Source organism: Pituophis catenifer, unplaced genomic scaffold (assembly GCF_029215685.1).
Source record: "Pituophis catenifer annectens isolate HBS135680 unplaced genomic scaffold, rPitCat1.0.hap2 SCAF_4, whole genome shotgun sequence".
Classification (NCBI taxonomy): domain Eukaryota; kingdom Metazoa; phylum Chordata; class Lepidosauria; order Squamata; family Colubridae; genus Pituophis; species Pituophis catenifer.
Genome location: NW_027256884.1, coordinates 106,522,247 through 106,547,849, shown reverse-complemented (window position 1 = coordinate 106,547,849; position 25,603 = coordinate 106,522,247). Strand labels below are relative to the sequence as shown.

Here is a 25,603-nt window from a genome sequence, read left to right as displayed (position 1 = left end):
TCATTGGACTTCCTATCAAGAATTTCAACTAAAATATTTAAAATATTTTGTAATCTTATATAGTCATTGCTGAGAATTCTAGGAGTTTAGACACATCTCCAGGGCGTGTAGGCCAGGATTGCTGTCTTATACTGATCATTTAAATATCTGGTAGAGACATTTCCTAAGATTGCTTTGAAGGAAGTTATTTTAAAAGCATACTGTTGCAATATTTTCTGGATCAGACTCAATAATAATAATAAGAATTAAAGGTTTAAATATACTTCCTTTTAATTATAACAGGCATTCTATATTCACTGAATATTCACAGATAGAAGCAAAGAAAATGGTGAAGGTGGCTCCTTATATATACAAAGGGAGGAGCCAAGAGTGGGAGTGGTGAATTATGAATACATTAAGAATCAAAGAATAAGTTAACCCCTGATATCCCATTTATACACTATTTACACATTAGGGAATAAGGCATTTACATCTGACAAATCCCCCTCTAAATGCCGATTCGCTATACAACACCAATTACATTCAGATTCAGGACAATACAATACATACAATTTAGAGGTTAAATATTTGTGCTGTTTAGAAGGTAAAGGCTTCGTCAATATGTCAGCTAATTGTTCCGAAGTGTCACAATGCACTGCTTTGATAAATCCATCTTGAGACAATTGTCTCACATGTTTAAATTTTATATCTATATGCCTGGACCTTTGTCCAATGGCATCGGATCTAGATATTTCAATGGCTGCTTTATTGTCTTCATGCATAACAAAAGGCAAAGCAGGTTTTTTCCAAACATCTGAAATTAAATCATTAAACCATACAAGGTTATTTGCAGCTTTGGATAAACAAACATATTCCGCTTCTGTGGTTGAAGTGGCTACTAGTTCTTGTTTACCAGTGTACCAGTAAACTGGACAGTCATTTAAGAGAAAAATATAACCAGAAGTACTTTTTCTGCATGATATGTCTCCAGCCCAATCCGCATCTGCGTAACATGTAAGCTTTGGTTCTTTATTATCACTAGGTTCTAATACTAAGCAAAAATCTAATGTACTTTTCAGATATCTTAAAATTCTTTTGACAGCTTCCCAGTGATACATTGTTGGTTTGCTGACGTGCCTTGACAATAAATTGAGTGGTAATGCGATATCTGGCCTAGTCCAATTAGATATATAAAGAAGTGAACCTATGATTGATCTATAAAATGTGTTATCCTTGAATTCAGGAGAAGATTCATCAGTATTTCTAAGGAAATCAGTTTGCATAGGAGTGTCACAGGGTTTGGCATTGTTTAAATTGCATTTGTTTAGAAGTTCAATAATCTTATCTCTCTGAGTAAGTTTGAATCCCCTTCTAGTTTTGTTAATTTGTACACCAAGGTATTTGTTTACTTTACCTAGAGATTTCAACGAGAAATGTTCATTTAGCTTATTTACAAAAGTTTCTCTTCTCTCTTTGTGTTTTCCTATATATAAAATATCATCTACATAAATCAATACAAATTCAATGTAATCATCACCCTTTTTGACAAAGAAACAGTTATCAGCAGTGGTAGCGTTGAAATTCATGGTCTTAAGTACTTTTACCAAGCAATCGTACCATCTTTTACCAGATTGCTTTAATCCGTATAAACTCTTGTTCAATAGCCAAATTTCATTTTTATTAGTGTATTGACTGTGAGGTGCTCTTACATATATTTCCTTATCTAGTTTTGCGTGTAGATACGCAGTCTGTATGTCATATTGAAATACATCAAGATTGAGTGCAGATGCTACTACTAGAGCTGTTTTGACACTCTCTGTTCTTACTGTGGGGGAGTACGTGTCAGTATAGTCCTCCGGATATTTTTGTGCATAACCTTGTGCAACCAATCTAGCTTTGTATAGAGTATTGCCTCCTTCTAGGTTCTTAATTTTATAAATCCACCTGTTACCAATAATTGTTTTATCTTTAGGTGCAATTGCAGGTGTAAATACATTTAATCCTTGCAAACTTTCCATCTCTTTTTTCATAGCTAGTTCCCATTTTTCTTTTTCTTCACGAGGGAGTTTTAATACTTCCTCATATGTATTAGGTGTTATTTGTTCACCATCCATATGCATTATGTAATCTCTGTATTTATTTGGTATTTGATTTCTGTTGTTCCTAATGGCTCTTTCAGGTTTGCTATGGTTGTCATGCAAATATCTTGCTTCCTTTTTTGTTAGTGTGTCTGTCTTTATTTTGTGTTGACTATTTGTCCAAGTTTTGGTTTTGCTTTTATATTTGTTGGTATTTTGATTTTCTATGGTCCCTTCCTCACGAGATTTTGTATCTTTGCATTTATTTGGAAATATTTCATTAAGATGTAATTTAGACCAGTTGGCCTGTTCATGGAACACAGCTGTTCTGGAAACTATAAATTTGTTATTATTATCAATGAATCTGTACCCTTTGGTGCCAGTTTCATATCCCATAAATCTTAGTCTTCTGGATACGTTTTCTCCCTTTCTTCTCAACTGTTTAGGTATGTGTACGTCTGCAGTGACTCCAAATATGTGCATGTGTGCTAATTTTGGTTTCCTATTATACATCACTTCATATGGTGTCTTATTCACAATACTGGACCAGGTTCTATTTTGAGTGTAATTTGAATAATGTAAGGCTTCTGACCAAAATTGTTTGCTTAAGCCAGCATCCTCTAATGTGCACCTAATCATGGTTTGTAATGTGGAATTTTTTCTCTCTGCAATTCCGTTCTGGAACGCAGAAAATGGACTGGACGTGTAATGTAGCATTCCTCTATCCTTTAACCATTGGGAGAATTCTTTAGACATGAATTCACATCCCCTATCTGTCATAATTTGTTTTATTCTGATATTATGTTGTGTTTCTATGCGTTTGTAAAATTCTTTAAATTTTTGAAAGGTTTCATCCTTGTGTTTCAATGTGTAAACAAAACCATAGCGACTGTAATCGTCTACTATTGTCAGGAAGTAACGTTTTCTATAGGTGATTGATGGAGTTAATGGGCCAACTAGGTCCATGTGTACTAAGTCAAAAATTTTGTTAGTTGATCTGGTGGATTTTTTTGGCCTGGGACTAGTTTTTAATTTTGTAGATTTACATACTGAGCATTCCAAATAGTTTTCACAATTTTTTATTTTGACACCTTCTGCGTGTTCAGTCATTTTTTGTACTACAGGAAAACTTGCATGTCCTAACTTCCTATGTAAGATGTGAGCACACTCATCATGAATTGGTTTACCTATTTTTGGTTTCTTTTCATTGTGTGTATCTGCGTGATCATGAGATATTTTACATTCATCATTGTCACTGTTACTAATATTTTCATCATCTGCCTCAATACAATCTTCCATATTTGAATCAATGTTATGTAACCATCTTTCTTTTGTTATCAGATAGGGTAGGCCTCCTTTAATCATCACAGTGCCTACATTTGTTTTATTCTTCTCTAAAGTTGCTTTTCCCTTTGAGAAAACTATATTAATGTCAGAATCTCTACTTAATTTTATGGCACTTAGTATGTTATGAGGTATTTCTGGTATTAACAATACCCCCTCTATTTTTCCTAGACCAGGCAAGGTCACATTCCCTCTGCCTAATACTTGAACCTTTTCTTGATTAGCTACCTTTATTACAAAATTATCTTCTGTAAATGAAGACAATATATTTTTGTTATTAGTGGTGTGATTAGTTGCCCCAGAATCAATAAGCCAATTATTGTTCTCATTTTGTTGTGTTTTAGTGCTGTCTTGTTTATTTAGTCCATTCAGTGAACCAGATTTTCTCTCTTTTGAATTTTCTCTGCCCCCTCTATTTTCTCTGTAATTTGGTGGGCTTCTATATCTATGTCTATCTATGGAAGACTGTCTATAATTGTATTTATTCCTATATTCTGACCTATGTCTTTCCTTTGAAATTTTGGGACAATCTCTTCTATTGTGTTCCCTGGACCCACAATTGTGGCATTTAAAAGTTTCATTATATTTTTCTTGGAAAGCTACTTTCCTAAAAGATTTGTGCTCTGTGTGATTGCTAGAACGATTTTTTCTTGAATTGTCTTCTGCTATCAATTTGTTAGATAGACTTTCTATGGATAAATATCCTAGATTGATGGTGTCTAAATGTGACATAAAACTATCCCATGATGAATCAAGTGAATTGATAATAACACTTTTCATTGTTTGATCTGAAATCACTTCCCCCCTCAAATGCAGCTCAGCTCTTATTTTGTTTAAAGATATTAAATGCTCACTTATGGAAACCCCTGGTTTTACTCTAGAAGAAAAGAAATCCTTAGACATTCTTGTGGTGGTAGCTACACTGTCGCTGTGAAACAAATTAAACATGCATTGAATTATTTCTGAGACAGTTAGATTTGGTTTGATGCTATGATACATTGCAGGAGACACACTAGATATTATTAGGAAAAATGCTCTATGGTGTAAACAATCTATTTTTAAAGTCCAAGGTCTTCTTGGGGGACTAGTGATAAAAAATAGTAAATTTTCTTTCATAAAGACAACCTGGAGCTGTTGATACCATTCTTGCAAATTAATGCCATCAACCCTAAGTTTTGGGAAGTCACTGGGTAAGTTTCCCATATTATTTTGTCCATTACTTACAACCTGAGGTAGTCCGTGATCTCGCAAGTGTAGGAAATTGCAAAACGGCATGGGGATGCTCGCAACGAGTCTGCGTGGTTCTCTGGCCAGTTCATGTCTTTCCGGACCATCTACGTAGTTTCGCACATGCGCGTTGTTCATTTCTTCCTTGGCGTCGTCGCGGAAGGTTCTCTCCATTGCGGCTCGCTCGCTCTGCTCTTCTTCAGACGAGTCGGTCTCTGGTTCGGTCTTAGGAGTTCTGATGGTGGCGACTGCTCTTCTTTTTCTTTTGGGTGCGTTGGCACTTGCTTCGGTCTGTGGTGTAGGGCGGAATCGACATGGCTCTCTGAGTTCGGGCGTCGTCGCTCTCGAAGTCAGGATGGGAGCGCGCAGGTCTTGAGGTATCGGCTTGTTCGCTTGCTTCTTCGTTGGCGCTTTGGAAATTTTTAATTTTGGCCCAAATGCAGCAAAAAGCGTCTTCATTGCTGACTTTACTTGAGATTTCGTTGAGTCATCTTCACTTTCTGATTCTGGCTCTTCTGAAGAGTTTGAATCCTCCTTTTCATTTTCGTTGTCTGATAACGTTTTTCGCGCCAGAAATTTTGAACTGAGCATTTTGATTGGCTCTGCTTCGCTCACTTTGGAGGCTTGTTGGAACCAAGATGGCTGCCATTCAAAATTTCGCGCGGGATCACATTTTTTCTTTTTCATAATGACTTTCTCTGTAGTCATATCACTCACAATTTTTTGGTCTTTAGGTTTCTCTTTAGCGATGTTTTTCTCTCTCGCTGCTCCGCTGTTCCTCAGCATTTCTTGGAGGTTCGCGATGAGGCTTTCATCATTCTTCTGGCTTTTTAATAGTTTTAATATCTCTGACCTGAGTTCGTTATTTTCTATTTCGATTTCCTCCTGGTCATCATTTTCATTTATTAATTCTTCTTCTTCAGTGGTGTATTCTTCGGATTCTCTCGAAATCGCGTTTGTGGATTCGTTGATTATTTCTTGTTCAGTTTCTATTTCTTTGCTGTAGGCCCTGGTGTTGGGCCTATCTTTCTTAGACATTTTTAAGTATTTATTGAGTCAATTAACCATCCTCTGCTACCAGCTTGTTGCAATATTTTCTGGATCAGACTCAATAATAATAATAAGAATTAAAGGTTTAAATATACTTCCTTTTAATTATAACAGGCATTCTATATTCACTGAATATTCACAGATAGAAGCAAAGAAAATGGTGAAGGTGGCTCCTTATATATACAAAGGGAGGAGCCAAGAGTGGGAGTGGTGAATTATGAATACATTAAGAATCAAAGAATAAGTTAACCCCTGATATCCCATTTATACACTATTTACACATTAGGGAATAAGGCATTTACATCTGACACATACATATCTAAAGAGAAAGACATTATTTAATTCAAATGTTTTTTTGTGAATAAAAATAACAAACAACTCCTATTTTTGTTGTCTTTTAAAGATTACAATTCCCAACAGTGAACGAAGACATCAGAGTCCTTTGACTATTGGAAAGTCAGATATAAAACCATCCTTTTCTCTTGGATCTGCAAAAGTGACACCAGATTTTCAAGAAACTCCAAAGAACTATAAGAAACGAAAGGCAATGGATCTGCTCAGTCAAGTCCCTTCCCCTCCACCTGTGAAGCCAATCTGCACATTTATTTCACCACCTCTAAAAAAAGCATTTCAGCCCCCTAGAAGCACTTGTGCCCAGAGCAAAACATCAGTTAAAAAAACTGAATGTAAGAATAGCAAACATCCGCTGCTAAAGTTAAATGGGACTGATTTTGCTCCTGAAAGCAATTTTGTTGCTGATGAAGAACTTGCAATGATAAATACTCAAGCCCTCTTAAGTAATTTTTCAGCAGAGCAAGGAATTGTATCTATGGGTGACACTGCACATGTGATATCCAGTACATGATGCTACAGTTTTTTACAGGCTGATCATTCTGTCCAGCCTACCAATAAAAAAAAAAGACATGCATCCGGGAAATACCAAAAAAAATTAATTCCTATACAGGGAAACAGAACTAACAGTTCATTATTGTATAGGAAATTTTACAGAGGCAAAGAAAATGTCACTGTTAATATAGTTTATATTTAATGTGTGAATTATCTTTTAAAACTCTGAACGTTGTAAATGCTTGTTTAGATTTGTTTATTATACGTTTTAGCTCAAAACAAACATTTTAAGACACTTCAGTAAGAACTTGCAAATTCCTGATATGTAAGCTACAGGTACATTGCTGGGTCAGAAGTTATTAGTTTCAAATATTTATCTCAAATATTCAATGCATCTTACATCAAAGTTAGCTTTTGAACAAATGGCTTAACAGAAGAATACATAAAAAGGTTGCACAAAAGGATTTTTCTCGTTTTTCTTTATAGGAAACGGCTATTCTAAACAGTGTTATATGTATCAGAAGTTGTCAAAGGGACTAGTGCCCAAAATTATATGAACGTGTTGTTTTATCAAATGTGAATATTAAAATAGCATCAAATTATCCTCTTCCCTAAAAAGAACAAAGAAAATGATCCCTCATCCTTTAATATTTACAATTGAGAATATCACCTGATCTATATCTTATTACACTGGGGAAATTAATATAAATTATTTATTGCCAGTAAACAAGTTGTGCAAAAAGATACAATATTATATGATCTCTAAATCATAATGAAAAATATGTCCCTGAACACTACTCTATCTTTATAAACCAGGAGCAGTTTTTAAGTATGAATAAAATGATCATTATGTGTTTGGATAAAATAGCCAAAATTTCATAATAAATCTACATAATATCCATGATAAAGGAATTAAATTCATTGCAAACAATATGTTAATTCCTGGCATATTTAATTATATCTTAATTGTTTGATATACTTCACGAATTTCATTGGGCTCGGGGTACCTAAAATTGGAACCTGTTGCTAGATTAGTCTCCCTAAAATAGAATAAACTTTTTAAAAAATAGAATGTTCTGGCTAATTTTTAAAGAATAGAAAACAGATCAAGAGAAAAATAATCCAGTTTTTGCTACAAAGTGAAAAAGTTTTACGTTTTTTCTTCTGAAAAGTTTATTCTTTCAATATTAATAGCAGCTGTAGTAATTTCAATATTTTTGTTTTAGTCGGTATCTAGTTTTTTATGCTGGCTTCTGACTCATCTAAGTATTTATTACTTAATAGGAAAGTTGAGATGCATCTTGCTTGTTTCACAAAACCCAATTCTACAAAATTTCCATTTTTGTAGAGTAAAAATAAAAAATTGAGGCTGTGCTTTTGCTCTGTACTATTTTATGTTAGCAAATTACTACCAGATATATAAAATCCATCAGAACCAGGAATTCAAAAATAGGGATCTAATGAAGCACCTCATCTCTTTGAACAATACACTGAACAGGTTTTTCAGTTTTTTACACAATGGTTTTTTGTTTTTTTTTTAAATCAAAAATCAGAAAAGTAAAAGCCACATACTATGGCTACATATTTTAAAAACAGAGAATCTAGAACATAGAAACCATAGGACTTAAGAAACAAGATCTTATGTTAAATACTACTTAACCACCATTACAATTTATCTGTACTAGTTCTGAGGATTTCACAAATCTATACTGGTTTTGGGAGCAGCTTCAGGTTTACTTATCCTGCAGCTCAAAAGCTTCGCCCACACCCATTCATAAAATGCTTGGTTCTGGTTCTTTTGAAAGCTCAAGGCTTCTGATACACTGAACATAGACTTAGACATTGGTAAAGGCACAAATAGAAAAGGTTTCTGCCATTGGATTGGAGTCCTATTTTTGGTTTTAGTGAGAAAACAAACATATTTACGACTACTGCTACCACAGAATTGTTCTTAATATATGAGGATTTGGGAAATGATATCTCATATATCATAGTTAGCATTTTAATGCCAACAGTCAACATGGTATTTGGCTGACATGTAGACCTAAATAGGTGCCACCCTGTAATTTTTTGTGTGAATATAAAGCCTAGTATGAAAATGGTTGCAGAAAAGAATAAATTAAAAATGTGAAAACGCAACAATGAGATTATGGTTTTTGTTTAAATTATTTCTTCTATAATTTTCTTTAAAATCTGCAAGAATTGTGGAACATCAAGTTTAAATGGGATAAGACCTACTTTAGTTCAATAGAAAAATAGAAAATTGCTAAGAATCTAAAACAATATACAAATTGATAAAATCTATAAAATCCCACTAAAATCTCCCACTAGGTTTCCCATTAAAATCCTTCAATTTCATGATCTATTCATTCTGTTGTTGGAAAAATAACGTCCAGAATTGCGGTATCTGGCTGGTTCTTCAGAATGAAGCACTGAATGGAAGGTAACATTATGCTCATATTCATCTTTCATCCATCGTATTTTCTCAAATGAAACACCGTGATGATTACGTCTATAAAAAAAATGTAAAAATAGGTCAAGGAAAGCATGAGAATATTAATTGCCCCTGATCCATGCATTAGTTTTCCTTGTATGATTTTGAACCTGTATGAATCTGATCCATACAGATTCCTATATGTAGTCAGGAATTAGTCCATTAAATGCATATATAGATTTAGTTGAGATATGATTATATACTGATTAAGAGACCAATAGATTCACTTTCTCTAATATTGAACTCAACTACATCCAACACCTATGTAATCAAACTGACCACTGAGAAGGGTCCTTTTCAGCAAAGTAATCCCCAGATTCTCCCAATGGACTGCGGAATGGTCCAGAAGTGGGTTGATACAGTGCAATATGCCCAGAGACTGAGTCATAATTTTGCTGGCCACACCCCCACTTGTGTCTGTTGGGCCCAGTTTTCGACTCAGTCGTCTGACAGAGACACCTTTTACTGTTGCTCCTGTTTCATCCACTTCTGGACAATTCTGGACAGTACCTTACTGGATCAGGGTTTTTTTCCCCCTCAGTAGCTGTTCCCTTGCTTGAGATTTGTGCTGGCAAGTTCAGTATGACTGATAGCGCCACCAAATGCCTGGAGCGGCTCGGGCTGCCTCCTACGGCCATGGCCATCTGGTCATTTGCAGAGGGTCAATTCTCTGGAGAAGATTCTTGCTCCCCTCGGATCCTTGTGACCACGTCGGATACTGACGCCATTTAAATTGCTTGGGCTTCGGCGCCGCAGATTATCACAGAAGAAAGAAAAAGGCTCCAAGTTAGACTCAATTTTATTTTTAGTAACTATCGGATACTGACTAGAGGGAAGGAAAAGGACCAGTCATTACAGCAAGCCTCTAGGCCTGTGATGGCGAACCTATGGCACATGTTATGTTATGTTATGTTAATTTTATTCATATACTGCCCTTCCCCCGAAGGACTCGGGGCGGTGTACAGCCAATTTAAAAACATAAATATACAGACATCATCATTAAAAAGTAATTAAAATCAATTAAACAGTTTCGGCCAAAATTTAAAACCCCAAGTTAAAACCACTTAAATAGACAGCCCCGCCTGTCAGAACAGTAGGGTCTTAAGGGCACAGCGAAAAACCCGGAGGTCAGAGATTGTACGTATTTCCGAGGGCAGTTCGTTCCAAAGGGCAGGAGCTCCCACAGAAGAGGCTCTCCTGCGTGTCGCCAGCCGGCATAATTTGGCCAATGGTACCCTGAGGAGTCCCCCTCTGTGGGAGCGAACTGGTCGGTGGGAGGCTATTGGTGGCAGAAGGCGGTCTCGTAAATACTCTGGTCCTATGCCATGGAGCACTTTAAAAGTGGTAACCAACACCTTGAATTGCACCCGGAAGACCACTGGGAGCCAGTGCAGCTCGCGCAGGAGGGGTGTTACATGGGCGCAACGAGTTGCGCCCATAACCACCCGTGCGGCTGCATTCTGGACCAGTTAGAGCCTCCGAGTGCTCTTCAGTAAGAATTATTCAGCAATGGAACCAATTGCCAAGAGAAGTGATGTGATTTGCTTCACCAGGTAGGAACCATCAGATTGTAATGTTTTAATTAAGATTCCTGCCCTGAGCAGAGGGTTGAACTCAGTGGTCTAAAGAGTCCCTTCCAAATCTATGAATATAAAGCTCCTGATATGCTTTGTGTGAGATAACTTTGGACACAAAAGAAATAAAATTCATGCTTTCTCAATGGAAGCTTTTGCTCCTAACTTTCTCACTTTTAGGAGATTAATACAAAGATTAACATTAACAAGAAGATCATACTTCTTCAGAAATCATGCCAAATAATTATCAATTTAAAAATAACATTTAATTTTTCCCATATTTTATTTTCCAAATCTCATGTTTTTAATTATTGCTGCAAGTTTATCTTTAAATACAAATATTTGCTATTTGCAAATTGCTGTATTTACAAGATATTTTCAAATACTGAAAATTATGTTTAAAATGGGATATATACTCCATTTCTGACTCATGAGATATAGTACTGACATGGCAATCTGTCTTCATCGTAGTTTCAAGGTCACAATTTTTGCAATATATCCAAGAAACTACACTACTGATACATAAGCAGGATGAATATTTAGCTATCTCCAACTAGACTAGTAGAAACCAACTTTCCTACATGCTGTTTCTCAGGACAAGCCTCTTGCCTAAATCAGGATTCAGATCAATCAATGATTACAACAATGGTCTGCCTCATTTTTCTACATTTGGTTGTAAAATGTACCTAGCTAATTCCCGAACATGGAACTTCCAACGTGTATCTGGCTCCCGAAATATAACTTCATATCTGTTTTCAAGTGCCTGGGAAAAAAAAAAAATTGTTATAATGCTACAATTTTAGAAAATACTATCATGTTTTAATCTATTAAGCAGTGTTTTCCATATTTTTCTCTACCATGAGGGAGAAAAAAATACCAAAGATTTGAGTTGCACAACCTGATTACTGAATAAACCCAATACACTGATTAATAAACTGCATACTACACACCAATCCACCAAAAAATAAAAATTAAAAGCATGTTATGAGAATGTAGCTCATACAGCTGCAGCAACTTGGTTAAGTAGGTTGTACTTTCTTCTCAAGCATGTTAATCTTCACTATCCACATTTTATGAGTGCCTAAAAGAGAGTTTTTTATTTGACGTGAATCCACAGCATATAGAAAGGCCCTCCTAATTCCTTTTCTTGGAATGACTAATTCAAGTTCCCCCAGCACTTCCTGAAAGGACTATCCATGAAATAATCATTTAGAGAATACTGTACTGAGTTCTAAATGAAATGGGCATTCTCACAAAAGTTGTTAGTCGTAAGAGGCATTGCCTCATGCATTTTAGCTGTTTTAAGCATAGAAACTAGATCTTGGAGGTTTATACATCAGGATTTATTTTCAGGCTAGTAAAGTCAGCAGATTTACTAATCTAGTCATATACCTACTGCTATTGCTACTGGATGGATTGACATTAGAAGTGCCGGATCAAGTCTGCTGTTATCTAAGCACATTGTTCAGGATTGCAGACCCATGGCGAACTCTGTTGCAGAACAAAGCACACTACAGCCGATTAACTTCTAATGTTGCGAACATAGGCTGCAAATACAGAGATCACTATGAATGCCAGAGTGGGAATTCTGGCGTATGTTTGAATGGACTTCAATGGATATGGATATTCCGTGTGTCCTTTTGAGTGAGATTTGATTGGATTGAATTGAGTTGAGCTTCAGGATACAATTATGTGCAGATGTTATTAAATTTTTGTTGTTTATTTTCCCATGTTGATGTTACTGTTCATGCAAGAGTTAATTAAGCAGCAGCATTTTTTGCAGCAAGGTAACAGAGACAGTTCATCCTGAATGGATGACTGACTTTAAAAAAATCATTTTTGCTTTAACTTGCCTAACAGTGCAGTGGTAATCTATAAAAAATAACTACAAGGAATAATTCTTTCCATGACCTCCTGAGACTTATTTTTAACGATTTGAAAATAAAATAATCTGCCCAATTCTTTTGTAAATTGGGTTTTTCTTTTTGAGTAGCATCCCATCCAACCTTGTATTCCTGGGATGAAAAGCAAGAGAAGTTCCCACTGTTTTCAATGACTGGAATACTTGAAATGTTTTATTAAAGTACAGCAAATTATATTCTGCCAAACAAAGCAGGATTGTTTTGTTGGAAGCTTAAGCAAAATATGTTTTGTAATCCACATAGAACACATCTTCTATTATTTACTGTATTTCTCAGAATTATTTATTCAAGCATGACTATACTATACTATTCATACTTTTCCTAATTTTTTGTCAGTAAATTTCAGTATGATTTTTCATGATTTTTCTAACTACTCACCATTAATTATGTAAGACTTTTCATCATCAATGCATTATGAATAAGACAGCAAACAAAAAAAATCCAACATTGCTATTGAGTTATCTCAAGGACTTTAAAATATTGCTTCTCAAGAAAAGAAGCAAAGCTGGTTAGACATGCAGTAATCTTTAAATTGCTCTCAAAACAGACGATTGTGAGCTAGGAATATTGAAACAATTACCTGTTGATACTGTAGGTGCTGTCAAAACTATATTAAAAAAAATGATTGGAAATTTGAATTAGCAGATTACATTCATAAGTGATTTTTATTACTAACAGGGACAGAGATTCTATTTAACTGGTGTGCCAGGCAGCATCTAAAGGAACATTGGCAGATATCTGGTTGGCCAGTGAGTGAAATGCAAGACTAAGAGGAGTTTAGACTATGCTTATGTCCTTAAGCACGTTCAGCTGGCACGTTCACTCAAATTATTTGAATGCTAAGTTAGCACCAATGGTAACACAACGGAAGGAAAACATAGCATTTCTTACAACTTGCTTTAAACTGAAAGATAGTCTGTAGCACTATCAAAAAGACATACTTTTGCCTCCATAAAGTCCTTAGTATCTCCCTTAAAAGAGCTTAGAGTGCCAGAAAGATCTGTATTTTAAAAGAACAGCTACCAATCAGAAAGTATCTGATACGCTAAAGATTTGGCTCAATATAAGATAATTTCATATTTTAATTTAAAAAGTGATTGCATTGATTGCAAGATTTATACTGGCCTAGAAACAAATATTCCACAAAAGCTGGAACTATGCTTTCAGTGTCTCCGTAAAGCAACGTTCCTTTCAACTGTGCATGATTCCCGAGAATGTTCTCAATTTTAAGAAAAAGAGCTAAATGTAACCTAAAAAAGAAGGCTGGATTTATATTGGATGGTGTACCGATCTATTGCCTTCCAAATGCCCATAAATCCCATCCACTGTATTATGGTTGCAATATTGCCAAGTTGGAGAATGCAGTTCAAGGAATTGGACAACGTGTTGAACAAGAATTCAAGCAGAAAAAAAATGGTATTTGAAAACATTATGGACATTACAGATTCTTCAAATTTCCTCCCTAATTTGATAACGATAAAGTTACAGGTTTCTTTTTAGCCCAAATTACAAAGAAGTCACAATATTACATACCATTATCGCATATGGCTTCATTTCCCAAGCGTGGATGTTGGTATTATCAATTATAACTGGGGATTTCCCTTTCTTCATAGCTTTACGTGCTGTAATATAATAAGGTATAGGTTTTTATTAGGTGAAATTAGTTAACGTTTATCTAGATAATTATATTAAATCCTTCAGATAATAAAAGAACTTGAGATTTCCAGGGCCTGTAGCACAGCTGCAAATCACTAAGCTAGGATTGTTTGGAGGATTGTCTGCAACAGAAATATTGGTTATTTACATTACAAATAAGTATGATATATAATTAGCAAAGGACTTTCAAAAAACAGGGCTTTATTCCTTTCATATTTTTTGGCATTATATGTTCAGCTTATTTCCCATATGCCATATATATAATACTACAAAATTGAAACAGAAAAGGAAGAACACATTAAAACTGGAAATAATAATATTACTGTAGTACAGAAAAGCTAAATTGATCTTTCTTAATAGAAGAAAAGTCAACTACTGTCATAATGAATAATAGTAAATAAATCTCACTAGTTATTCTACAGAGAGCTGCAGGGATAGGAACTATATTTGCAACTCAAAGATTCCCAACCTCTGAATGTTGCCATATGATATTAAACAAAAGTAGAAGGCCAACATAATAAGTCAGCTCCCAGACATTTAGCAACAGACCTGACTTTTAACATACTTGGCAAAGTGGGGTCACCAGGGCCCATTATACTAGTGCTGCTACTGAGCAGTGATATTTTTAAATTATGAGACCTCTTCAGGGAAATATAATTGGCACTGTTTTTTCCTATTCTGATCTACATTATACTTCTATTTGTCCATTTGGTCTGGTAGCACCAGATAGGCACTATCTAGATCCATGCCAGTTGGGCTTCAGAGCGGGTTACAGCACGGAAACGGCATTGATCGCATTGGCTGATGATCTCTGGAGGGCCCGGGACAGGGGTTGCTCCTCTGTCCTGGTCCTCCTAGATCTCTCAGCGGCTTTTGATACCATTGATCATGGTATCATGCTGCGTCGGCTGGAGGGGGTGAGAGTGGGGGGCCCTGTGTTACGGTTGTTCTCCTCCTTCCTCTCTGACCGTACGCAGTCTGTGTTGACAGGGGGGCAGAGGTCGACCCCGAGGTTCCTCACTTGTGGGGTGCCACAAGGGTCAGTCCTCTCACCCCTCCTGTTTAACATTTATGTGAAGCCACTGGGCGAGATCATCTGTGGCTTTGGGGTGAAGTGTCAACTGTATCCTGATGACATACAGTTGTACATTTCAACCCCAGCCCACCCCAATGATGCCCTTGACGTGATGTCCCCTTGCCTGGAGGCTGTGCGGATCTGGATGGGGAGGAACAGACTCAGACTCAACTCCTCCAAGACTGACTGGCTATGGTTTCCGACGTCCCGATATAGCCAGCTAACACCATCGTTGGCTATTGGGAATGAGATCTTACCCCCCTCAGAGAGGGCTCGCAACTTGGGCGTCCTCCTGGATTCACGGCTGTCTTTAGACGATCATATGACGGCCGTGGCCAGGGGGGCTTTTTATCAGGTTCGCCTGATTTCCCAGTTGCGTCCCTTTCTGGATCGGGACGCCTTGAGCACAGTCACTCACACCCTCGTCATTTCCCGTCTGGACTATTGTAATGCTCTCTACATGGGGCTCCCTTTGAGAAGCAACCGGAGGTTCCAATTGGTTCAGAATGTGGCCACGCGAGTGATAATGGGGGTGACCCGTCGCTCCCATGTAACACCCCTCTTGCGTGAGCTGCACTGGCTCCCGGTGGTCTTCCGGGTGCGCTTCAAGGGGTTGGTTACCACCTTTAAAGCGCTCCATGGCTTAGGACCTGGTTACCTACAGGACCACATTCTGCCACTGTTTTCCTCCCACCAACCGACACGCTCCCACAGAGAGGGCCTCCTCAGGGTGCCGTCGGCCAACCAATGTCGACTGGCGACCCCCAGGGAGAGAACCTTCTTTGTGGGGGCTCCTGCCCTATGGAATGAATTGCCCCCGGACCTCTGCGCCTTCCGTCGAGCTCTGGAGACCCTATTATTTCAGCAAGCCGGTCTGACGGGATAAATGATTTTAAATTGGGTTTTAAAAGTGGTTTAAAATGGTTTTAATTGGAAGTTTTAATTTTGGCCAAAGATTGAATTGTTTTAATATGTTTTTTAAATTTTGTCTTGTATGTTGTTTTATCATGGCTGTTCACCGCCCTGAGTCCTTTGGGAGAAGGGCGGTTTACAAATATAATAAAAACTAAAACTAAACTAAAACCAGGCTAGAAACTGTGACTTCATGTCCTGCCTTAGAGACAAAAGCCAGATGGGTGACCTTGGGCTACTCACTCTCTCTGAATGAATTCACCTCACAAACTTGTTGTTATGGGGAAAATAGAAGGAAAAAGCGACATTAGATATGTTCACTGCCTTGAGTTGTTTATAAAAATAACAAAAGTGGGCTGTAAATTATATCTATAGCTCTATCTCTGTCTGTCTGTCTGTCTGTCTATCTGTCTATCTAATTTTGAAACTTAAGATGTTGGTGACTTTGATCTCCACTAATATCAGACTTTTTATTATAATTAATAATTTTTATTTTTCTACCTGTTGTAATTTTATGATAATATATTAATTTTAATGCTAAGCATATTGACTTGGAAACTCTTATGGACGAAAGACCAGTTAAATTATTGCTTTAAAAAATGTAAATGTGCTTGATCATAATGCTTCCATATCCTAATCAAGACATGCAATAGAAATATGCCATGTACAAAAATGATAAAAGTAAATATACTCTTCATACATTTTTCTTCAGCTAAGAAGTGATTAAATTTAAACTATATATCTATGTAACTAAATAGTTATAGACATAATGCTAGATTTTTCATTAGTTTATGAAAAATCTAGCATTATGTCTAATTGTTTAAATCCTCACATTGCTCCTATTTTCCTCACTTTTCAGCTTGCTGGAATTATCCAGAAGCTTTTTCATCATCTGCAATTTCTAATTCTAGAAAACAATTGTCATTGCATTTAAAATCAGCAAGTACATTAATTACTGATATAAGAATTCAGTTACTTCCTGTTCTGGCAAACTTTATGTTTAGGGTATAATACAGATAGGCAGTTTTTTGTAGCTGGGGTAGGCATGTATTAAACAAATTTTGATCAGGTAAGAGTTTATGATACCAAAATAATGTTACATCTTTTTGCATGTTTTTTTCACTTCAACATGTGGAATCTAAATTTCACTGCAATCTAGATCAATGGTTCTGCAAAAATAGGTCTAAGAAGCTGTTTGATTCCATACAGACCACAATTGCTTTCCCATGATGTAGCAGGAAATGTTTGTATTGTTAAGTGTAAAGTACCTGGATTAATTGCATTATATTGAAAATAGTGCAAAGATAATGTATACTGGGAGTCAAAGTAGAAATGGAATGAACTTAAAAAAATTAAGTTCAAAGCAGATTTTTAAACCCAGATAACTCTTCAAACCCTAGTATATTTTTTGCCTCTGTTCTAGGCTCATGTTTCCAGATGGCCATTTCTGTCCTACAATTTATGAAAAATTGTAAGGGTCCAGGTTATTTTTCATCTACTTCTACCCATTTTTCAATATCATCCTAGAAGTCAATTGGAAGTTATCATAAACTTGGCAGAAGAAATCAATTTCTCACAGCCATACCAAACATCATAATGCAGTATAATGTTTAGCTTCCATATCAGAAAGTCTTTAAACAGTAAGCATATCAGCTTTCACTTCAGAATTAGGCTTATTAATCAACTTTTAGAAAGCCACTTTGATGGAGTAGATAAAGAGGAATGTTGAGGAGAACCAGTCATACATGCCTCTTTCCTGGTTCCACTTATGTGCGTCTCCCAAACAATCAGGATTAAACTCATAGGTGCCATCTTCCATGATGAAATACTCGTCAGTACTAAAAATGACTGCATTAGGAAATTCACGTTTCAGTTGCCTGACAAGCAAAGAAAAAAGAACAAAGTGCTGATTGGTTATCATCACTGGATACAACAATGTGATGTCACAAGAGAAAAACTTCTACCACTTTGAAAATGCCATTTGGTGCAACTGTCAAATGCAATACTTTGATTTTTGCAAATTACTTGAGCAAACAAATGCATTTTTATAATTAACTACAGCTACATTATAGCAGAAGAAGGGATAACAGAATGAGGTGGCTGGATGGAGTCACTGAAGTAGTAGGTGTGAGCTTAAATGGACTCCTGTTCTGCCCCAGCTATGGACCCCAAAGAACGCAGAACACACAAAGTCTGTTCAAACCTTAGTTTACTAAATAAACCAGTTTTTTACAACGGCTGTTAATTAACTGCATTAACAGCCGCCAAGAATTCAAAGAATAATACTGAAAGCTTACTGTGGTTGGCAGAATGCCTAGATGCAATTTGCAGGAAGCTGATAAGATAAGCAAGACAAAACACGAAGGTATGTGAACTAAGTTGTTCCCTGCAAATTGTTTCAGTCGGTGTTCCTCCTTAAATAGGCTAAGGGAGTGGCCAATTAGCCCCAAGCCTTACTCCCGAGGAGACCTCCTCCTGAGGAGCCACTCCTGCCTTTTGGCAACTCTGCGCGCCCGTGCATCGAGAAAAGGCTCCTCCTCTTCATCCTCTTCACTTAAGGGAGCTTCTGGAGGTTCTGAAGGCCCTGGCTGAATCCCCACCTCTAGCGCCACATCTTCTCCAGCCTCCTCATTGTCCGACTTGAGTGCCAGCTGCACAGACTGCTGGCTCAGCACCACACCAGCCTCCTCACTGTCTGAATCAGCTACTAGCTGCACAGGCCGCATACGGGCCACAACAACTCCAGAGGATGGTAGAAGACAGGAAGGCCTGGAGGAACGTTGTCCATGGGGTCTCGATGGGTCGGACACGACTTCACAACTAACAACAACAACACATTATATCAGGGCAGAGGTGTACAATCTAAAGCTCCTCTCCTCTGTTGCCATCAGAGGTCGTCCAATTTGCTGCCTGGTTATTACTGTGGAAAAAATGCAGAAATCATTCAAGTGGGTGTGTTCTGGAAAAAGCTGAAGATGGAGCTTTTCAGCCCTGATGCCATGAATTATTTGGGTGTTTTAATCATCTTATGTTTTTATATTGTTATGAAGTGTGTTCATTTTTGTGAGGCACTGAGAGTCCTTAGAATTGTGGTGGGATATATAGTGGATTTGATGCATAAATAAATTTCTGAAACACTGTGTTTGTATTTGTTCTGTGCACAATAAGAGTAAAAATAACTTCTTAACTTGGATGATTATGATCTAAAATACACAGCATTTTAAATGTAGTTCTTATCACTGATTTTTGTTCATAAAAAAGTCAGCAGCCTATCTCTGAGCAGCAAGAGTTCCAAATTAAACAAAGGAAGTAACTTCCTTCACATATAAAGCAACAAAGACAAATTCCCTGTGTGTCTAATCACACTTGGCCAATAAAGAATTCTATTCTGTTCTGTTCTGTACAGAAACTCAGTATATTGGATATATATCACATAAGGGTATAATGTTGCCATAATTCCTGGCATATACAGAAACAATGGAAAGGAAAATACAGTATATTTGCAAACTAAGCTGACAAAAGCAGATGGTCTCTCATTTCAGGACAAATGTACATTCAAAAGAACTACCGTATTTTTCGGAGTATAAGACACACTTTTCCCCCCATAAAAGAAGCTGAAAATTTGGGTGCGTCTTATACTCCGAAAGTAGCTTTTTCGAAGCTTTTTTTCAGCCCTAACGAGGCGCTAGCAAGTGAAGCAATCTCCCCCTGCTTTGCCTGCTTTTCTCATTGCTTCTCTCTCCAAAGATCAGTTGTGCTTTAGAAGCTATTTTTTATCCCCAAGCAGGGGATAAAAAGCACGCGTGCGTACTCAAAACCAGCAAACTAATGTGCTGAACCAGACTAAGAACGTTAGCCAGATGAATACCTGGTAGGCAGATTTTTTTTTCCTATTTTCCTTCCCAAAAACTAAGCTGTGTCTTATACTCTGGTGTGTCTTATACTCCCAAAAAATATGGTATACTTCGTATGCAATTCCTTTCTACAACTCCAAAAAGCTATGCAATGTAATCTTTACATGTCTACCCAGAAGCAGAATTGAAATCAAACCCTTCTGAGAAGCATCAAGTTGGAAGACTGAAATCTCACAATTCCTAAATCACAATACTAGAACAAATATCAGCATGGAGAGTTTACTTGGGGAGAAGAAAATAGCACCACATAGACAGTATTAGGAATACCAACACATATCTGTTGAGTTAAAGTGTTATCTGTTCTGGGCATATCTTTGTGAACCCAGATAACTGCAGTATGGTTAATAAATGATTCTTAAACAATGGTTTAGTACACTTAGGTCATTCTGCTGGATTTCTGAGGCAAGTTTCACTCTGTATTTGAAGGATACAATGCCAGTTGAATTTTTCTCCTATTCAAAAGGTCTTGAAAGACTGGTATATTGTCTCCATCTATGACACAGCAGATAAAGCACTAACTAATCTTGGCTGAAATCAAAAAAGCTAGGTTAGTGTAAGGCCTTGCCTCTCCAATCTTCCCAAGAAAACAGGACTCTTGAAATTGCAGTTGTTCCAAAAGGAGCTTTTATTGAAAGGTTTGTGATAACAAGAGATCTAGGCAGAAACTGAAGCTTCTCACTTGTCCTTCCCTCATGTGCTTTGGAGAATGGGTTGAACCCAGGGGTGAAATGCTCCCAGTTCAGACCGGATCGCTCAATCCGGTAGCGATGGTGGCAGGTGGTTCGGAGAACTGATAGCAAAAATCCCTGGCCCCCCATGCCCAGCTGAGCTGCGCAATCATCAGAGGCTTTTTTTTTACTTTTAAAAGCATTTTTTCTACAACCTCTTCAGCCGAAAAAATGCTTTTCAACGTTTTTTAAAAAAGCCTCTGATGATCATGCGGCTCAGCTGGGATCATCAGAGGCTTTTGATGGCCGTGACCGGGAGGATTTTTCGTCAGGTTCGCCTGATTCGCCAGTTGCGTCCCTTTCTGGATCGGGACTCCTTACGCACGGTCACTCATGCCCTCGTCACCTCCCGCCTGGACTATTGTAACACTCTCTACATGGGGCTCCCCTTGAGGAGCACCCGGAGGCTCCAACTGGCGCAGAGTGCGGCCATGCGGGTGGTAATGGGAGCGAAATGGCGCTCCCATGTAACACCCCTCCTGCGCGAGCTGCACTGGCTCCCGGTGGTCTTCTGGGTGCACTTCAAGGTTTTGGTTACCACCTTTAAAGCTCTCCCTAGCTCAGGACCTGGGTACTTGCGGGACCGCCTACTACCACCAATAGCCTCCCACCGGCCAGTACGCTCTCATAAAGAGGGGCTCCTCCGGGTGCCGTTGGCCAAACAATGTCGACTGGTGGCCCCCAGGGGGAGAGTCTTCTCTGTGGGGGCACCTACTATCTGGAATGAGCTCCCCCTGGAGATACGGAGGATCCCGGATCTGCGCGCCTTCTGCCGCGCTCTAAAGACCTTTTTATTTCACCAGGCGGGCCTGGCCTAACTTTCTCCCTCTTTTTTAAACAATTTTAATTTTAATATTTTAATATTTTTAATACTCAAAGTTTAAATTTGTTTTAAATTGATTGGGGTTTTAATCTGTCTGGGCCAAACTATTTAATTCAATTTTATTTCTGCTTTTTAAATTTTGTATGTATGTATTTTATTGTTGGCTGTTCACCACCCTGAGTCCTTTGGGAGTAGGGCGGTATACAAATCAAATAAAAGTAAAAAGTAAAGTAAAAGCATTTTTTTCTGCAACCCCAGCACCAAGCCACGCCCACAGAATCAGTAGTAACAAATTTTACATTTCACCACTGGTTGAATCAGTCTTCTGTGTGAATACTGGAACACAGCTATCATGTCAACCCAGTCCTTTTCTTTAAACTAGACGTATCCAGCCCTCTAATCATCTTTGCTGTTCTTTGCACTCTTGAGTCTCGACATCTTTTTTCTATCATGGTGATCAAAACTGGACGCAGTATTCCAAGTGTGGTCTTACCAAAGCAGTATAAAATAGTACTAACACTTCACATGATCTTTATATTATCCCTCTGTTAATGCAGTAAAAGGCTGTGTTGGCTTTTTTGGCAGCTGCAGCACATTGCTGGTTCTTACTTAAGTGGCTGTCCACTAGAGTTCTGAAATTACTCAACAATTAGTGCTGTTTAGCCAGATACTACCTATTCCATACCTGTGCCTTTGGTTTTTGTTAGCCAAGTATAAAAATTCCTTTCTTAAACTTGTAATACATATTTTATAAAGATAGCACAGCTTTCTTTTCATGATGCATTAAGGTTTGGCTTTTCTTCAATGCCCTTTTCCATTTAGGGATTTGAGATAGAGGCCCCCAATACTTATCCCTATATTCAATTATCCACATGCCTTGATTCTCTCTTTTCAGGAATATGCTTCCAAAATGCATTCCATTTTGGCATAGAACAGAAAATGAAAATTAAATTTAGGACCTGTTCTGTCTTTATAACTACTAAACAGAACCTTCTGCTAAACAGAACAGGCCTTCTTTTACATTCAAATCCTGAAGATTAGTACACCTGAATTGTGAAATATAGATAAAATATAATGAAATATACGGTCAAAGGGAAAATAGCAGTTCTTTCAATTTGTCAAATTTTATGGAATTACTTTTATGCTGTGCATTTCCTGGCATTTTATTCTCCACTCTCCCTTTTATTTATTTCAATTCATCACAAATATGGATATCTTTATACTATTACTATTAGTTGTTGATTTAGGTTGATTTGTGAATATTTGCATAATTTTGAAAGATCAGTTTGTTTTGTTTTATTATCAAAATTATAGATTTTGTTCAGCCAGTAAAGCAAAATAATTTTTGAAGACTGTTTTTTCTTAAATAGAGTCAGTATTATGATAAACCACAAATTACAATTCTCCGACTAGACTAGAGTAGATTTTTTTATTGGCCAAGTGTGATTGGACACACAAGGAATTTGTCTTGGTGCATATGCTCTCAGTGTACATAAAAGAAAAGATACGTTCATCAAGAATCATAAGAGACAACACTTAATGATAGTCATAGGGTACAAATAAGCAATCAGGAACAATAACAATATAAATCGTAAAGATACAAGCAACGAAGTTACAATCATACAGTCATAAGTGGGAGGAGGTAGATGATAAGAACGATGAGAAGATTAATAGCATAAATATAAATAGATGCAGCTATTTATCATACTCCTGTTGCTCATCTTTTAAATCTGCTTCTTGTTATGCTCCTTGTTTAGTAAATAAGAATTAAAACTGTCAATTATGGAACTTTTGCAGAAACCATTAGAACAGAAGTGAAGGAAGTGAATTAAAAAATAAACTGGCATTATTAGCACATGACAAAATGTACACTTCCTCGTATACAAACAGTGACCTTTTGATATGCATGCAGTATAAAATATTTATGACAAAATAGCTGCCACCTGCAGAGAAACAGTGGCTCTGACAGGATTCAGCTGCCAATCTAAATTTTAAATAACATGCAGAAAATATATTAACTAATTTCACTGGGCTCAATACTAAAGTATTGTATTCAGTGGAAAGAATAAATATTCCATTTTCACAGTGCATTTTCGCAATCACTTCTCCAAACCATAGCAGGAAAAACAGGTATCATTTCTAACAGGTGGGTGGGAATTGCCCCTTCTGATAGTTGCATAGTCCGAGGGGAAAAGTCACACATCACCTTAGGGCAGTGTTTCTAACCTTGGTAGTTTGAAGTCCACCCATCTTCAAGCTACCAAGGTTGAGAAACACTGCCCTAGGGCAACCCAAACACAGCAGTGCGACTTTGCCAAACAAGTTCCAGAGTTTGAAGAATGGATGGCACACAAATTTCAGCTATAAAAATGGGCGTTCTTATCGACCCACCTAGCTACGGCTGCTTCCTTATATTTACTAGTTTCTCATCACGTCTAGGCTTTCTGTTGGTGCTTATCACTGTAGTGCAGACCTAAGATGGCCCCTTGAGGGCAAAGTACCCTTCCCATCACCCACTCTCCCTATTATTCTCTGCTTTCCCTGACTGGCTCCGACTTCTCTCCTGGCCACCATTAATGGTATTTCCCCACCCCCAGCATTGCTGTTCCTTTAAGTTTAAGATAATACACTCCAACAGATTTATGAGAGGGTGGGGGAAAACCCCAAAAGCGGAACTACGGCTCCTATCTGGTCGTACCACGCCCAGCGACTTAACCGCCTGCCTTGTTATCAACTCGGGCCAGGCGGTTTCGGCTGCGGCGGCGTCTACAACCCCTCCAGGCGTCGAATAACTCCTGGAGACCCTCGAAAGTTGCCCTTCGCGCCGCCCGGCGCCCCTCCGCTGACCCCCCCCTCCGCACTAAGTTTCTTTTTTTCCCCTCCCCCAACCTGAACCCGGCGCGACCTCCCGAAGGGCTGCACCTGGGACAGGCTTACCTGGCCAGAGTACTTTTGCCTGAGCCGGGCAGGCCGCGGAGCAAATAGAGGCTTTTGCTGAAGCGGCGAGCGTGGGGGCTGCCTTGGGAGCGGCGGGGCTGCTGGAGGCTGAGGCCCCCGAAGGCGCGAACCAGACTATCTTCCATAACGGCAGCACGGCGGCGGCGGCAGCAGCTGCAGACTCTTCATCTCCGGCGGCGGCTGAGCCTTTCGGAGTCACCTGGTGGTGTTTACAATGCCCTTCGGCCGCGTGACTTGAGATGGGCAGCGCCGCCCCGCTCTGCTCCGCCCTCGTTTCCCCGGAGCAGAGTGAGGGCCGCGCCAAAGAAGCCGGCCGAAAGCGAAAATGATGCATTGGACGCCCCTCCTCCTCCTCCTCCGAGGACAGCTCTTTGGGGGGAAGGCCGGCCTGTAGCACTTTTGCCGGAAGACTATAGAGTCGGTCCCGGCTAACTAACGTGTAAAACCCCTCGTTGAGGAGGGCCCTCGGTCAGGAAAAGTCCAATCCGATGGAGGCTCCCGCGAAATCAGCTCGGTCACGATCCGTGGGATCAAGCAGTTGAATGGGCCTGGCGCTTCCCCCCAAGCTATCTATCCAGTAACTAGGCAGCGCTTGGCTTACCATAGATTGGGCAAAGCAGCTGTTTGGGATTGCAGGCTCCGATAGTGGGACGTTGGAGCCCCCAGCTCTGGCTGCAGAAATCCGGGCAACCATTAGGTGGCGAAGAGTGTTTTGTTTCTGGGGAGTGAAGTCCCGCTCCGGAGACTGGGTGAGCTTTATTAAGGAGCCACCGAACAGCATAGCCATACTGGCAAGCGCTGAATAATTTGCCTAAATTGCGTACGGTACCTATTTGTCACATTCTCTGCCATCGGACAGCGGCTGATACCTTTCGTAACTTAATTTAGTTTTGAATGTGTTATTGGGAATTATTATAAAAAGTCACCCGGATCGTTTCTCTATATATTGTACATTTCAGCTTGCACAACTACTCTGTATGCAGTCTGTATCATTTAATCCTAGCGTTTATTTTTTTCCCCATG

At 38.4% G+C, this 25,603-nt stretch overlaps 2 protein-coding genes across 4 annotated transcripts in view; one reads left to right on the top strand and one right to left on the bottom strand.

Moving 5' to 3' along the window:
• BRCA2 (BRCA2 DNA repair associated) overlaps nucleotides 1-6,682 on the top strand; it is a 45,199-nt gene extending 38,517 nt beyond the window's left edge. The window contains exon 26 of the mRNA XM_070942804.1: nucleotides 6,082-6,682. Within this exon, the coding sequence (XP_070798905.1) occupies nucleotides 6,082-6,543 (462 nt within the window). The 3' untranslated portion in view covers nucleotides 6,544-6,682. The remainder of the gene's footprint in view (nucleotides 1-6,081) is intronic.
• An 81-nt stretch (nucleotides 6,683-6,763) lies between these two features.
• N4BP2L1 (NEDD4 binding protein 2 like 1) lies at nucleotides 6,764-24,915 on the bottom strand. 3 transcript variants are annotated; one of them, XM_070942812.1, is made up of 5 exons: nucleotides 24,560-24,803; nucleotides 17,907-18,034; nucleotides 14,048-14,136; nucleotides 11,279-11,355; nucleotides 6,764-9,036 (listed from the first exon to the last, which is right to left on the bottom strand). In XM_070942812.1, exons 1-5 carry the CDS (start codon nucleotides 24,703-24,705, stop codon nucleotides 8,880-8,882), a joined length of 597 nt encoding a protein of 198 aa, XP_070798913.1. In that variant the 5' UTR covers nucleotides 24,706-24,803; the 3' UTR covers nucleotides 6,764-8,879. The 3 variants fall into 3 exon arrangements, with proteins under 3 accessions (XP_070798913.1, XP_070798910.1, XP_070798911.1); XM_070942809.1 differs by lacking the exon at nucleotides 17,907-18,034 and having other exon boundaries at nucleotides 24,560-24,915; XM_070942810.1 differs by lacking the exons at nucleotides 6,764-9,036; nucleotides 17,907-18,034 and adding an exon at nucleotides 9,062-9,760 and having other exon boundaries at nucleotides 24,560-24,915.
• Nucleotides 24,916-25,603: the final 688 nt, after the last annotated feature.